This window comes from Hyperoodon ampullatus, assembly GCF_949752795.1.
Source record: "Hyperoodon ampullatus genome assembly, chromosome: 2".
Taxonomy (NCBI): Eukaryota; Metazoa; Chordata; class Mammalia; order Artiodactyla; family Ziphiidae; genus Hyperoodon; species Hyperoodon ampullatus.
In genome coordinates, this window is record NC_136915.1 from 27798350 (window position 1) to 27813970 (window position 15621).

Genomic DNA, 15621 nt, shown 5'->3' on the forward strand with positions numbered 1-15621 from the left:
AACTCCCAGACAGTCTTGTGGGTTAAAAGATGTCAGGCCCGGGGTCTTAGCAAAGGCACGTGATCTGGACTCCTGAAATGGCTGTTCCCTTGGGCTGGGCATGTGGTAAGTTGAACAATTCTGAATTTCACAGAGTTTTCAGTTTTCCCAGCTGGACTTCTACCTGGTAGGGAGCAATCGGAGTCAGCAACCTCCATAGGTCTGTTAACCTGAGATACTGTTACAAGCAGAGCCTGAGGGGTGCCCTCTGGAGAAGGGTGTGGGTTCACTTTAATTCCATTCATATAGATATTTCTGGAGTTTCTTATGTGCCAGGCATGAAGCCAGCAGCTGAGGAAACTGCAGGAAGCAAGGCAGACTTTTCTCTGAAAGAGCTTGGAGTTGGTCCGGGGGACAGATGACAAGGATGCCAAGTTCCATACAGTGGGGAGAAGTCTGGGATTGGGAAGGTACAGGGTCACACAGGAGCCTGTGGAGGGGGGCCCCACCCAGACCCAGCGCTGGGGGCAGGGGGACGGGAAGGTTCGGTAGAGGAAGTGAATTCAGAAGGATGAGCAGCTGGCCAGGCAAGGGGAATTGTGGAGATGATGCGGGGATAGGAAGTGTTCCAGGAGAAGAAAACTGTCCCATGTGCAAAGCTCTAGAGGACAACGAAAGCCTAAGAAGTTCTAGGAACTGAAAGAAGTTCAGTGTAGCTAGAACTTAGTGCTTAGAGGGCTCAGAAGGAGGCTGAGAAAGGTAAGCCAGGGCTATAAGGCCATGCTAGCTAGTTTACAATTTGGGGCTCAATGCTTAGGGTCTGGTGAAGCCTTTCAATGGTTCTAAGGAAGAAGTGACCTGGTTATACATCAGTGACCTCTTGTTGATTCTCTGCCTGGAACACCTCTCATCCTGGCTAATTCCTGTTCATCCTTGAAGACCGGCCTAAGTCTCAACTCCCCACCTGTGTCTGCTCTATCCCAGAATTGACCATGGTACATTGAGAGGTCTCTTTAGGCTGGATCTCTACCACTAGACTACAAGGCAGGCAGCGCCAGAGGGTCTGTTCCCCTGTGTTTGCCTAGCACCTACAGCAAGCGCGAGTATCAAATAAGCATTTGTTAAATATTTGTTGAACTGCATTGACTTCTAAGGAAAGACACAGGTAGAAAGGCAAAGAGGAACATACACCCCTATAATTACAGACGTCAGATGCAGAGAGAATCATGACTATGGGGAGTCGTTACTCTAGGGGTCACAGGGGGCTGCCTTTCTTTTCCTCTTGATGCCACAGAGTAGCTTCTGGCTCTGGCAATGGCCAACTCTGGACTAGGCTTGGTGGAAACAGCTCTGCAGGATGAACAAGGACACTGCCTCCGTCCCTCTTCTCCTCGGGAACAATACTGTGGGAAAAAGGGGTCAGCCCCGCATTGCCCTGACTGCCGGAGAGTCCTGTCTTGCCCAAGGCTGTCTTAATCCCAGCTAAATACCAGGCCTATTAAAGGCAACAGTGACAGTGCTTAAATACATGAGGTGGGATTATAAGTGACTTTTCTTTCAAATTTTCTTTTTTTATATAGTGTACTTTACATGGAATACATATTTAGTGCTCAAAATTAGGAAAAAGTCAAAAGATGAAAATAAGAGACAACTAGTATTAACCTGTGGGGGCATAGCTCTTCAGACTGTTTTCTATGCACATATCCTTGCTTAATTTTTTATTTTTTAATAAATTAATTTAATTAATTTATTTATTTTTGGCTGTGTTGGGTCTTCATTGCTGTGCACGGGCTTTCTCTAGTTGTGGGAGTGGGTGCTACTCTTCGTTGCGGTGTGCGGGGTTCTCATTGCGGTGGCTTCTCTTGTTGCTGAGCATGGGCTCTAGGTGCGTGGGCTTCAGTAGTTGTGGCATACAGGCTCAGTAGTTGTGGCTTGTGGGATCTAGAGCACAGGCTCAGTAGTTGTAGTGCACGGGCTTAGTTGCTCCGCGGCATGTGGGATCTTCCTGGACCAGGGCTTGAACCTGTGTCCCCTGCACTGGCAGGTGGATTCTTAACCACTGTGCCACCAGGGAAGCCCTCCTTGCTTAATTTTTATAAACTGAATATATTACTTTGGTAAACTTCTTTTTTAGTCCACAGTGTATTGCAACCATCTGTGTAGGGCTTTAAATATTCTTTCACATTACTCCTTTCAGTAGCTGCATGGTAATATTGAATGTTTCATTATTTGGCTATACCATACATTTAGTTAACATTTCCTGATTGATGGACATTGGAATAGTTACTAGTTTTTCAATTAATAAAGTGTTTTAGGGGACAATAACATTTCCTGATTGATGGACATTGGAATAGTTACTAGTTTTTCAATTAATAAAGTGTTTTAGGGGACAACCTTGTAGCTAAATCTTGATGTACAGTTTATTTATTTTCTTCAGATAAATTCCAAGAAGTAGAACTGCTGGGTCCAGAGGCACGTATATTCTTTTTTTTTTTTTTTTTTAATTTATTTATTTATTTTTGGCTGTGTTGGGTCTTTGTTGCTGTGTGCAGGCTTTCTCTAGTTGCGGCGAGCGGGGGCTACTCTTCGTTGTGGTGCGTGGACTTCTCATTGCGGTGGTTTCTCTTGTTGTGGAGCACGGGCTCTAGGCACACGGGCTTCAGTAGTTGTGGCGCGCGGGTTCTAAAACACAAGCTCAGTAGTTGTGGCGCATGGGCTTAGTTGCCCCACAGCATGTGGGATATTCCTGGACCAGGGATCAAGCATTGGCAGGCGGATTCTTAACCACTGTGCCACAGGGAAGTACCGGAGGCACGTATATTCTTAAGGCTTTTGATTCATTGCTGAATCATCCTCTGGTAAGTCTGAGCAGTTTCACACAATGGCAGCACGGAAGAATAGTATTCGTGTCTCTACACTGTCCCCCACACTGTTACGCTGTTGCGATGTTCTCTGCTGACTTGAAAAGGGAAATGGCATTTCATTTACTGGGTTAACATGCATTTTTAAAATTGTTAGGGGCGGTCGAGGTCTTTTCGTTTGTATTTCCTCTATTACAAAGTGTTTATAGCTTTGCTTATTTTATAGCCCTGTAGACCAGGCATATTTTTCTAAAAAAATTTTAAGAGCTCTTTATGCATCAGGTTCGTGGTCCTTAAATGATTACATAGGTTGCAAATATTTTTGTCCATTAACTATTTGAATATTTTACATGAATATTTTGAATATTTATATCTTTATTTTAAAAAACCATAAATCCATTCAAAGTATTATTTAATCAAATCTAATAGTCTTTGCCTTTATGGATTCTACTTTTGGTGTTACTCTTTAAGTAAGTCCCACCTGAGGTTAGGCTTTCATATCTTTCTAGTACTAGAATTTGTGGATAAATGCGTGAGGTATGATTTGTTTTTTTCTTTTTCCCAAATGGTTAAGCCCACTGTTTTAAAACCATTTATTAAATAATCCATCCTCTCTTTAATGGATTGGAAATCACACTTTAATCATATACTAAAGACTGTCTCTCTCTCGCAGACACATATACACACGCACTTTCTCTCTCTCTCTCACACACAGCCACACACACACACACACACACACACATAGGGGAATCTATTTCTGGATCTTTATTTTCCCCCACTGATTTGTGTGTCCACTCCTATACTCATACCACATCATTAAAATTATTTTATCCCATAATAACATTTTAATATCTGGAAGGGTTACTCTTCCCTTTAAAGTTTTTCTTGGCTTTTCTACATGTTAATTCTTCAAGATCAGAGGTTCTTATTTAAAGGCACGCATCACAGTTACTAGTGAAGTGTTCTAAAAACATAGTTGCCTGGTTTCCACCACCAACGTAGAAAATCTAAACCTCTTGTGTAGGGGTCTAACATTAGAGTATTTGCCAAACTGCATTAAGAACCTTGACTCTAGATGAACTTCGGAGCAAGCTTCTGAGGGTAGAAGCCATCTCTGCCTGGTTACTGTGTATTCCCAGCCCCAGGGTCTGCCGCATAGGTGGATTTCAATCAATATTTGTGGAGTGAAAGAGTATATTAGTTAATGTTTATTTGTAGTCAGCACCCTTACTTTGAACTTGGGACTCCCAAAGGTCATTTATGCCAGGGAAGGTAGGGCAAGAGTCCAGCCTGGTGAGGAATATGAAAACACTCCTCTGAGGAACAGTGTGAGTTCTGTGAGAAGAGGATTGCCACGTACAATATCTGAAGGCCGGTCGTGAGGAACAGGGAGCAGAGGCAGCCTATGTTCCTCCAGGACTCAGTACAAGGAACTCAGTCTCAGGTTATCAGGAGGGGTCAGATCTGGCAGAAAATGAGAATAGGTGCCCCTTTGTTGAGTGGGTTGGTCACCTCTCCACCACGGCAGGTGTTTAGACAGAAGGTGTGTTGCCATCTTGTGCAGAGTGATTTGGAGAAGATTCCCGACCGAATTAAGTAGGTTTGAGAGCTGGTAATCTCTAAGATCTCTTCCAGAATGGAGATTTTAGGTTTGAAAAATATTTGTTGAATGAGTTCTGTGATTCAAAGAGATAGGAAGGTTCTGGGAGTTTTCTGGTTGGTGAGAAAAATTCAGACTAAGCCCAGAGGTCACTAGAGAGGGAGATCCCCATTGAGGTCATCTTGACCTGGGGACCTTGGGGCCCTGACCATGTTGCATCCCAATACCTGCCATGGGCCTAAACACTTACCCTTGCCATGTGATGTTTCGATAATCCAGGTGCAGTTCAAGTTGTTGGGGTAGAAATCAGGGAACCCCGGTGACAAGATGGTCCCACTGGAGCCTTGAATGAAGCCACCACAGAGAGCTGGAGAGGAGGGAAGGGGGCACTGAAAGACTGGAGCGGCCCAGGGAGCTTCCCCCACAGTCCCCCTGGGATCCCAGCCCCCATCTCGTCCAAACCTCCAACCCTCACTGACAGGGTCAGGGGGTCAGTGCCTGTGTTTTCAGGGCAGTAAAGGAGTCCTCTACTCTAGCGCCCCCTGCTGGTATGTCTCACCTTCACAGCTGGGCAGGGCCCGGCTCCACTGGAAGTTGGGCTCACACTCCAGGGGCTCCCCGTCGCTTAGTGTGTAGCCCGAGTCACAGCTGAAGGTCACCAGGGCACCTACGTAGAAGTCATTCCCATGACGCTGCCCATTGACGGGGATGCCTGGATCCAGACAGTGGTCTGACTGCAGTGTGATAGCTGGAATAGAGAGCCCACAGCTGGAACAGCTCACTGTGAGCAGAGAGGGACCCCAGCTGACTCACAAAGGGAGGGGGGAGAGAGCCCCGAGTGAGAGAAGGCTGGAGTTGTCATCCGCTCCCTCCTCAAATGTGGCTGCCAGTATCTGCTGAGGGTATCTGAAGACCCATCTGTCAGGGAGAACAAGCTGTCTTCATCACTTGTTCGTTCATCATTTGTTCAGTAACCATCAGTGAAGTGTCCCCTATGGCTTAGACGCCATGCTGAGGGTTATGGATACGAACACAGGTAAGAAAACGACCCTCTCCTCATGGTGCTCTCGGCCCTAAGTTACTAGAGTGGTCTGTAAAGAATTGAATCAACAAGCTATTTCAATCGAGGCACCAGCAATGAATGCAGGTGATGAAAGAGGGTGAGGGAGCGGGAGATGACATCTCACTCCAACGTCACCATCTGTCCCCAGAGTGCCCAGCATGGTGGCGCCCAGTCATCTGCACACAGAGGGGGACCTTCCATTCTTTCTAAAGTTGAGCTCTGAGAGATGCTGAGAACAAGCAGCACCTCCCGAGGAGCACAGCCTAACAGAGAACGCCACGGCGACGCGGCCGAGCGGGGCCTCCTGGTGGAGCTCAGCCCTTGGTTCTTTCCCCACATGGCCGACCCTGTCACTGACGCCCCGACACTCACTCTCATAGCGGAGCTGGAAGCCGATGTCCGAGTGACTCTTGTCGGTAGAGAAGAGGAGGTAGAGGTAGTTGCTGGTGCTGATGAGGAACTGGGGGACCTGCGTCCCGTGGTAAACTCCGATCAAGGGTGCCGAGTACGTCCGTCCATCTCGCACTTCCAGAGTGTCATAGTTGACCTCAGTTTTAAATCTGCCGAAGATGGAAATGAAGACGTTTTGAGAAACTTCATTAATTTGCAAATGACAAAAGGCCCTGACTGACCTGGGCTTCAGAACAACTGGATTTTGGCAGGCTGGGATATTTTAGTATAATCTGCACACATTTACTGGAGATGTGGGAGGACCTTCCCTCCTGTACTGAACCCTCCTCCTCCTCCTCCTGTGCTTGGATGCGGATCTCCCAGTCCTCTCTGTGGCCTGGGCTGTGACCCATCTTCAGACCTAGAGGCACAGTGACTAGCCTCATGGGAGTCAGAATGTTCTAGGCCAGGGGTCAGTAAACTACAGCCCCAGGGCCAATTCTGGTCTAGAGTCTGTTCTTGGATGGCCTAAGGGCTAAGAATAGTTTTTACATTTATAAAGCAGTATTTTTTTTTTTAAAGCAAAGACTATGCAACAGATATCAGCAAGTGTCCCATGAAACCTAAAGTATTTACCACCTGGCCCTTCACAGAAAAGTTTGCAACGGCTATTCTACGCCACAAACACTTTGTCTAGAAGAAGTTTGTGTTCATACTTGGGTGGCTACTTCCCCCACCCGAGGGGCACAGCCAGGGTGGGAGTTAGAAGTGGGGCATATGAGCACGATTCGGGTCAGAGGTGAGGAAGACCGTCTTCCCACACTGGAAATGTCAGGGTTATGCTCCTCAGATACTAATAGTCCCCTAAACATCACAGACCCCACTACTGAGAAGAAACCAAGGCCAAGGGCAAAGCCAGTGCAGCCTGCCCCCACCCCATGCAGGGCAGCCACTCGAGTGTTCTCTGACCTTGACATTCCAGCATCGGTGCTGGTCCATCGTCACCCACCCCAGCTTCCCTCCCACACCATGGCAGAGATATCATTCCTCATCCCCACCCCCAGGTTGTGGTTACAAGCACCTGTCGAAGGTGATTTTGATGGGGTAGCCTGGCTGGGCTTCAATCACCCAGGCACAGCTCAGGGCATCCTTGTAGAAGCCAGGCCAGCCCGGAGACAGGATGGTGCCACTGGGCGAAGTCAGATGGCCACCGCAGGGAGCTGGGGGGACAGAAGGGAGAGAAGCAGGTTTGTTGGGGGGACAAATAAATAAACAAAATATCTCTCTATAAAACGTGTCTGCCAGCAAGTATTGTTTATGTTTTTATGGAGAATTACATAAACTGTATAAACTGCGAGCTCTGTCTTTTGGGTCCTTTACGGATATGTCCAGTTATGTCACTTGGAGTTTTATGAAGGGCCAGAGGGGAGGAATGAAAAGAATCCTTTAAACAAAGTCCTTTGCCATTCTAGAAGTGCTGAAGTACAACTAATATTTGGGTCACACTGGTTCTCTCTTTGTTCTTGACTCAATCATCAGGCCTCTGGCAGAGGCATAAGTCCGGCCCACCCTGACACAGCTGGCACCCGGTGCTCTGGCCCAGGAGCACACAGCCCGCTCCACTGTGAGCTCCCTGAGGGCAGGGGCCATATAATTTGTCTTATGCTACTCAGAACCCCCAGCCTTTAGCCTAGTGCTTGGCACACGGGTGTCCCTCGGTGACCATTGCTTGAATGAATAAATGAATGGATGGAAGGATGAGCGTAGTCACGGCAGGTAAAGCCACAAGACCCCCAGGGTTTAGGCACCCCTCATGCTGGCTCTGAGCTTGCAAACCCTGTTATCTCAGTCCTTTGGTCTCTCTCTGCCCACGTTCCCATCCCTCAGTTTCCCATTCCATTCTCTCCCATCTTTCCCATCACTCCTGCCTCTTCCTGCAACCAGACCCTTGGCCCTGTGGTGGTCATTAGAGCTGCTCCAGTGCTCCGCCTTCAGGCCACGTGGTTGGATTTCATTGTCCACCCTTTTGTGTCCATGTAGGCAAAGCCATGTGACTGCCTTGACCAATCAATCGAAGGTGGAAGTGATGCGTGTCACGTCCACATGGGAATGTGAAGAGCCAGTGTGTGATCTGCAGCTTGTGACTGTGAAAGTCTAGAAGGAAGTACCATCAGCCTGGGCCTCTAAGTGACCCTGAGGAGAAGAGCTCCGTGACCCAGGTTACACATGTATCGTGAGTAGTCTGTGTGAGAGTGAGACTCCTGTTTTTAAGCCACTGAGATTCTGGGGTTGTTTGTTAGTACAGTCTAACCTCGCCCACCCTGATAAGGCACCTCCCTCCCCGAGACTGAGAATGAGGACATTGATCAGCACCAGCACCAAAGCCGCCGCCACTGTCACCACCACGGCCACGACTGAGAGCCTGTTCCCGTCACACGTTGAGCTTCACGTGTCTATCATGTTTGATCTTCACAAAACACAACCCCTGTGAGGAGGGTGCTATTATTTACTCCATTTTACAGCTAAGAAAGTGGAGCCTTATGGAGATTAAGTAACTAGCCCTTGTTAACCAGGGTTAGCAAGTGGTAGAACTTGGATTCAGACCTAGGAAGATAGCATAAAACCAGAGATCATACCCTAAGCAGCATCCCAGTTTTAAAAGAAACCCTGCTTCCTTGGGATCCCCTTACTGCGGTGCTACCAGGTACCCAAAATGCGCTGAACAAGACTGGAAAGGAAAGGGGATAAGGAGCTCCCAGCACTCCTATCTCTGCAAATTTTTGCAAATTTCCCCAAGTAATCAGTCTCATAAAACATAGCTAAATGTACCACACCTTTCCTCTCTCAATTCTGTAATCTTCCTGAAAATATCTAAAATAATTGTCAAGCATTCTTCACTGTTGTGGCCTCTCCCGTTGCGGAGCACAGGCTCCGGACGCGCAGGTTCAGCGGCCATGGCTCACAGGCCCAGCCGCTCCGCGGCATGTGGGATCTTCCCGGCCCGGGGCACGAACCCGCGTCCCCTGCATCGGCAGGCGGACTCTCAACCACTGCGCCACCAGGGAAGCCCAAGCATTCTTAATAGTAAATTATATTAGAAAGTTTAACTAACAAAGAAGACAAAAAGATTAATAATGATGTTAATAGTAGACAACTCGTACTGATGACTTATGATGCTCCCTGCTTTACACGTGTTATCTCATTAAAAAAAATTTTTTTTTATTGTGGTAAAAGTCACACAATATAAACCATACCATTTTAACCATATTTAACTGTTCAGTTCAGTGGCACTAAGTACATTCACACTGTTGTGCAACTCTCATCATCCTCCATCTCCTGAATTTTTCACCTTCCTAAACTGAAACTCTGTCCCCATTAAACACTAACTCCCCATTCGTCCTCCCCACACCCCCCACCCTCTTGCCCCTGGCATCTACCAAGGTATTTTCTGTCTCTATGACTTTGACTATTCTAGGTACTTCATATAAGTGGAATCAAACAGTATTTGTCTGCACCTAATGTATGTTGGAATGCATTTTTAAGGTTGACTTAATATATGTCCTGCAAACAGACTGTACTTTCTTTTTTTCCCCCTGTGCTATACAGTAGGCCCTCACCAGCCATCTACTTCATACATAGTAGTGTACGTACGTCAATCCCAGTCTTCCAGTCCATCCCACCCAATCCATCCCACGTGTTATCTCATTTAAATGTGCACAGCATTTATGAAGTTATCCCCATTTTACAGAGGAGAAAACTGAGGCTAAGTAGGCTGATAGACTAGATCAAGAGCTCATAAAGTTAGAGCAGAGATTGAACCTCAAGACCTCTGTCTCCAAATCCCCCTGCAGCACATAATAGCACGACAACCACAGCTGATAGTTATGAACTCACTGCTATTGAGTTTACTATGTGTTAGGCTTAACGTGGATTATCCTTGTGACAATTGCAACATTAAAAGGTATATAACCATTATTATCCTGATTTTATAGGCAGGGATTATTATCCCATTTTCATTAAGTTGAGGCTTGGAGAAATGGAGAAATTACATAGCACCGCTATCAAACATTGAAAAGCATAAATTGTCTATAGGTATTGTTATTTCCTGAGTAACCTGTTTTCAAAACCCATCCATCCATGGCACTGAAACTACTAATACTTTGCTCTACTCTTCCAATGGACTTGTGAGACCTTGGAGGTGGGGAGGGGCATGCCTGCTGCGATGCGCCTGGGTCCGCAGGCACAGAGCCTCAGAAGAGAGTGGGGACTCTCTCTTGGCTCCCATTCAGCACAGGCCCAGCCTCTTTGGTTGCTGGACTGTGATGTTGTCATTCACTTTGCAGGAAGCCATAGATCACAGAGTCACTGTTGCCTGACAAGGCTACTCTCTATTCAGTCATATACATCAACAAAGCCCTACCTAAACTTTCCAGAGAAGGAAACTCAAATCTTTCCTTTGGTGTCCACCATTTTGTTTTCTTTCTCTGCTGTATCATTTTATCACTTTGGTTAGTTCCTCTCTTCTCTGCTCAGGTGATTGGCAAACAACCTCTCCATTCATTCAATCCTTCACTCTCTCTAGTTAATCTTCATATCCCAGGGTGGTGGTTGCCAGGCAGGGGGAAGGAGGGGAGGATTCCTAAGTGCAGTGTCTCTTTAACATTTGAGATGATGCTCAACCTCCCTCTTACTGAGAAAATAAATACAAATCAAAACTATACTGAGAAATTATTTCTCATCCATCAGGTGCGGAAAATGCAAAAAGTCTGAGGACTCGTGAAGCCGAGGGAAAGCTGGAATTCTAGTATTTTCCTGCTGGACATGCAAAAGAGCACAAACCCTACGCAGGGAAATTTGGTAGCATCCAGCAAAATTCATAGGCATTTATTCTCTCACCCAGCAACTCTACTTCTAGAACTCTATTCCAAAGATACACTGGCAAAAATATGCAAAGACATATATATGTACCAGGCTACATAACGCAGTACTATTTATAACAGCCAAAGAATGGAAACAGCCAGAATGCTCAGCAATAGGGAGCTGACTAAATGAATTGGGGTAATCAACAACATGGACTATTTATGCAGCTATAAAACAAGAATAAGGAATGTTCTATATAATGTCATGCAGTGGTCCCCAGAATATTTTATCAAGTGAATAAAAGCAAGATACAGCAGCAAAAGCAAGGGTAATGATTCCATTTATCTAAGAAAAGGGTGGGAGACACACACATATTTTCTCATATTAACAATCAATGAAAGGGCAAACTCAAAATGCAAAAGATTACCTATGGTTGGGGGGAGGGGCCAGGGTAGAGAGGATAGAGATAGAAGTTAGACTTTCTCAGAATATACCTTCTTTTAGAGGTTTAGCTTTGGAACTATGTAAATATTTTACATAATGAAAAAAGATTTAAATTTGATAAGCAATTTCTCAAAACTTAAAAGCAGTGTAAAATAAATGAATATAATACTGTATCAATTGGTAGCATAATCACACATGAAGAAACTAGTTAAAGAGATTTTAAAACACAGCAATTTGATAGTCCATCCCTAGTAGGATGTACAGACAAGAAGAATTGAAAGGAAAAACACATAAACGATTTTCAGTAATCGTATTGCTGTTGGTAGTATTGGTATTACAATTTGAGACTCCTGGGTGTATATTAAGGAATATGGGAAATTATGTTGGTGTTGAGAACTGGGATTACCAGCAAGAGTGAAAGAAGATATAGATACAACATCAAGGAAGTTCAGTGCAAAAGAAAAAATGTTCCTATATTTGAAATGAAATGAACCCATGATGCATTTTATCTTTCAAAAAATATTTCTTAGCTCCTTTCATTGTAAAGGCTTAGAATTGAGGACCTACTCAATAGTAATAAGCAGAGCCAGTGCCCAGATTCTGAATATCATTTCTCACTAAAAGGAACCAGGACTCCTTAGAGAAACAGCTGATTTTAGGTCAGGGACAGAAAATGTACAAGATGAGGTTGGGCCAATTTCAAAAGGCTCCCGCCGGCCAATGGGACGATTTGAGCGTTGACTACAGTAATAACTGCAATGGAGTTAAATGCATAAAATATGTTTCAATCCTTTGGATTGTAATGATATTAAAAAAATGTTCAACTTTGGAAGACATTAGAGTCAACCCATTAATACGAAAACTGGTAAATAAAGGAAAATAATGAAGTATTTGTCCTGTCTTTCCTGTATGAACTACACCACAGGGTAACCAAATAGTTGATCAGGGCAAGTTTTCTGTAAGTATTCCAGCTTATAAAAGAAGAGATAGAATGTTACCATTTAGTAATCTCTAGGCTATGATCACTGATGGCTCCTAACATCACCCAAAGAGAACCAACTAGACATTACATGCATCTGATAGAGGCACAGAGCCCTGCCTATAAAATATTCTGGCCAAACACCAGAACCTGAATCTGATTAGGCTTCTAGAACTTACTGCCAATTAAAGGAAATATAAGAGAGAGAGGATCATGTTAAACAACCTCCTAGGGACGTAATCGCCAAAATTCAGACTGCAGGAGACTCCTCAGGATAAACAGCCTGGCTTCCTCAACAAAAATATCGCAAGAGGGTGGGAAGACACCTACAGATGAAAAAGGACTTGAAACATATCAGCCTTACTAGGGCTCTGACTTCTTAAAAAATACTATGAAAGAAAGGGTTAGATAGATAATCATGGAAACTTGATTGTATTAAGTAATTATTTTCATAATTTTAAGATAATAGCATGGTGGTTCTGTTGTAAGGAGTTCTTTTCATCCATTAGAAATACACACTAAAATGTTGTGCATGAAATATCATGCCTGAAATTTGCTTCACAATAATCCAGAGCAGGGTAATGGTGGGAGATGCTGGTAAGGCAGAGGGTATGAATGAAATGAAATAGGCCATGAGTTTATAATTGTTGAAGCCAGGTGATGGGTACATGGGGTTCGCTATACTATTCTCTCTGTTTGAAATTTTCCATTAAAATTGTTAGGGTGCTTTAACACCCCACTTTCACCAATGGACAGATCATCCAAAATGAAAATAAATAAGGAAACACAAGCTTTAAATGATACATTAAACAAGATGGACTTAGTTGATATTTATAGGACATTCCATCCAAAAACAACCGAATACACATTTTTCTCAAGTGCTCATGGAACATTCTCCAGGATAGATCATATCTTGGGTCACAAATCAAGCCTTGGTAAATTTAAGAAAATTGAAATTGTATCAAGTATCTTTTCCGACCACAATGCTATGAGACTAGACATCAATTACAGGAAAAGATCTGTAAAAAATACAAACACATGGAGGCTAAACAATACACTACTCAATAACGAAGTGATCACTGAAGAAATCAAAGAGGAAATTAAAAAATACCTAGAAACAAATGACAATGGAGACACGACGACCCAAAACCTATGGGACGCAGCAAAAGCAGTTCTAAGGGGGAAGTTTATAGCAATACAATCCCACCTTAAGAAACAGGAAACATTTCGAGTAAACAACCTGACCCTGCACCTAAAGCAATTAGAGAAAGAAGAACAAAAAACCCCCAAAGTTAGCAGAAGGAAAGAAATCATAAAGATCAGATCAGAAATAAATGAAAAAGAAATGAAGGAAACAATAGCAAAGATCAACCAAACTAAAAGCTGGTTCTTTGAGAAGATAAACAAAATTGACAAACCATTAGCCAGACTCATCAAGAAAAGAAGGGAGAAGACTCAAATTAATAGAATTAGAAATGAAAAAGGAGAAGTAACAACTGACACTGCAGAAATACAAAAGATCATGAGAGATTACTATAAGCAACTCTATGCCAATAAAATGGACAACCTGGAAGAAATGGACAAATTCTTAGAAATGCACAACCTACCAAGACTGACTCAGGAAGAAATAGAAAATATGAATAGACCAATCACAAGCACTGAAATTGAAACTGTGATTAAAAATCTTCCATCAAACAAAAGCCCAGGACCAGATGGCTTCACAGGCGAATTCTATCAAACATTTAGAGAAGAGCTAACACCCATCCTTCTCAAACTCTTCCAAACAATATCAGAGGAAGGAACACTCCCAAACTCATTCTACGAGGCCACCATCACCTTGATACCAAAACCAGGCAAGGATGTAACAAAGAAAGAAAACTACAGGCCAATATCACTGATGAACATAGATGCAAAAATCCTCAACAAAATACTAGCAAGCAGAATCCAACAGCACATTAAAAGGATCATACACCATGATCAAGTGGGGTTTATTCCAGGAATGCAAGGATTCTTCAATATACGCAAATCAATCAATGTGATACACCATATTAACAAGTTGAAGAATAAAAACCATATGATCATCTCAATAGATGCAGAAAAAGCTTTCGACAAAATTCAACACCCATTTATGATAAAAACCATGCAGAAAGTAGGCATAGAGGGAACTTTCCTCAACATAATAAAGGCCATATATGACAAACCCACAGCCAACATTGTCCTCAATGGTGAAAAACTGAAACCATTTCCACTAAGATCAGGAACAAGACAAGGCTGCCCACTCTCACCACTCTTATTCAACCTAGTTTTGGAAGTTTTAGCCACAGCAATCAGAGAAGAAAAGGAAATAAAAGGAATCCAAATTGGAAAAGAAGAAGTAAAGCTGTCACTGTTTGCAGATGACATGATACTATACATAGAGAATCCTAAAGATGCTACCGAAAAACTACTAGAGCTAATCAATGAATTTGGTAAAGTAGCAGGATACAAAATTAATGCACAGAAATCTCTGGCATTCCTGTACACTAATGATGAAAAATCTGAAAATGAAATCAAGAAAACACTCCCATTTACCATTGCAACAAAAAGAATAAAATATCTAGGAATAAACCTACCTAAGGAGACAAAAGACCTTTATGCAGAAAATTATAAGACACTGATGAAAGAAATTAAAGAGGATACAAATAGATGGAGAGATATACCATGCTCCTGGATTGGAAGAATCAATATTGTGAAAATGACTCTACTACCCAAAGCAATCTACAGATTCAATGCAATCCCTATCAAACTACCACTGGCATTTTTCACAGAAGTAGAACAAAAAATTTCAAAATTTGTTTGGAAAAACAAAAGACCCCGAATAGCCAAAGCAATCTTGAGAACGAAAAACGGAGCTGGAGGAATCAGGCTCCCTGACTTCAGACTATACTACAAAGCTACAGTAATTAAGACAGTGTGGTACTGGCATAAAAACAGAAAGATAGATCAGTGGATCAGGATAGAAAGCCCAGAGATAAACCCACGCACATATGGCCAACTTATCTTTGATAAAGGAGGCAGGAATGTACAGTGGAGAAAGGACAGCCTCTTCAATAAGTGGTGCTGGGAAAACTGGACAGGGACATGTAAAAGTATGAGATTAGATCATTCCCTAACACCATACACAAAAATAAGCTCAAAATGGATTAAAGACCTAAATGTAAGGCCAGAAACTATCAAACTCTTAGAGGAAAACATAGGTAAAACACTCTATGACATAAATCACAGCAAGATCCTTTTGGACCCACCTCCTAGAGAAATGGAATTAAAAACAAAGATAAACAAATGGGACCTAATGAAACTTCAAAGCTTTTGCACAGCAAAGGAAACCATAAACAAGACCAAAAGACAACCCTCAGAATGGGAGAAAATATTTGCAAATGAAGCAACTGACAAAGGATTAATCTCC

General features: G+C 43.4%; 1 protein-coding gene across 1 annotated transcript in view; it reads right to left on the reverse strand.

Moving 5' to 3' along the window:
- CSMD2 (CUB and Sushi multiple domains 2) overlaps positions 1-15621 on the reverse strand; it is a gene marked incomplete at both ends in the record, with an annotated part of 669667 nt that overhangs the window by 218706 nt on the left and 435340 nt on the right. The window contains 4 exon segments of the mRNA XM_079698551.1: positions 4691-4807; positions 5000-5188; positions 5876-6063; positions 6975-7113. Coding sequence (XP_079554677.1) covers positions 4691-4807; positions 5000-5188; positions 5876-6063; positions 6975-7113 — 633 coding nt within the window.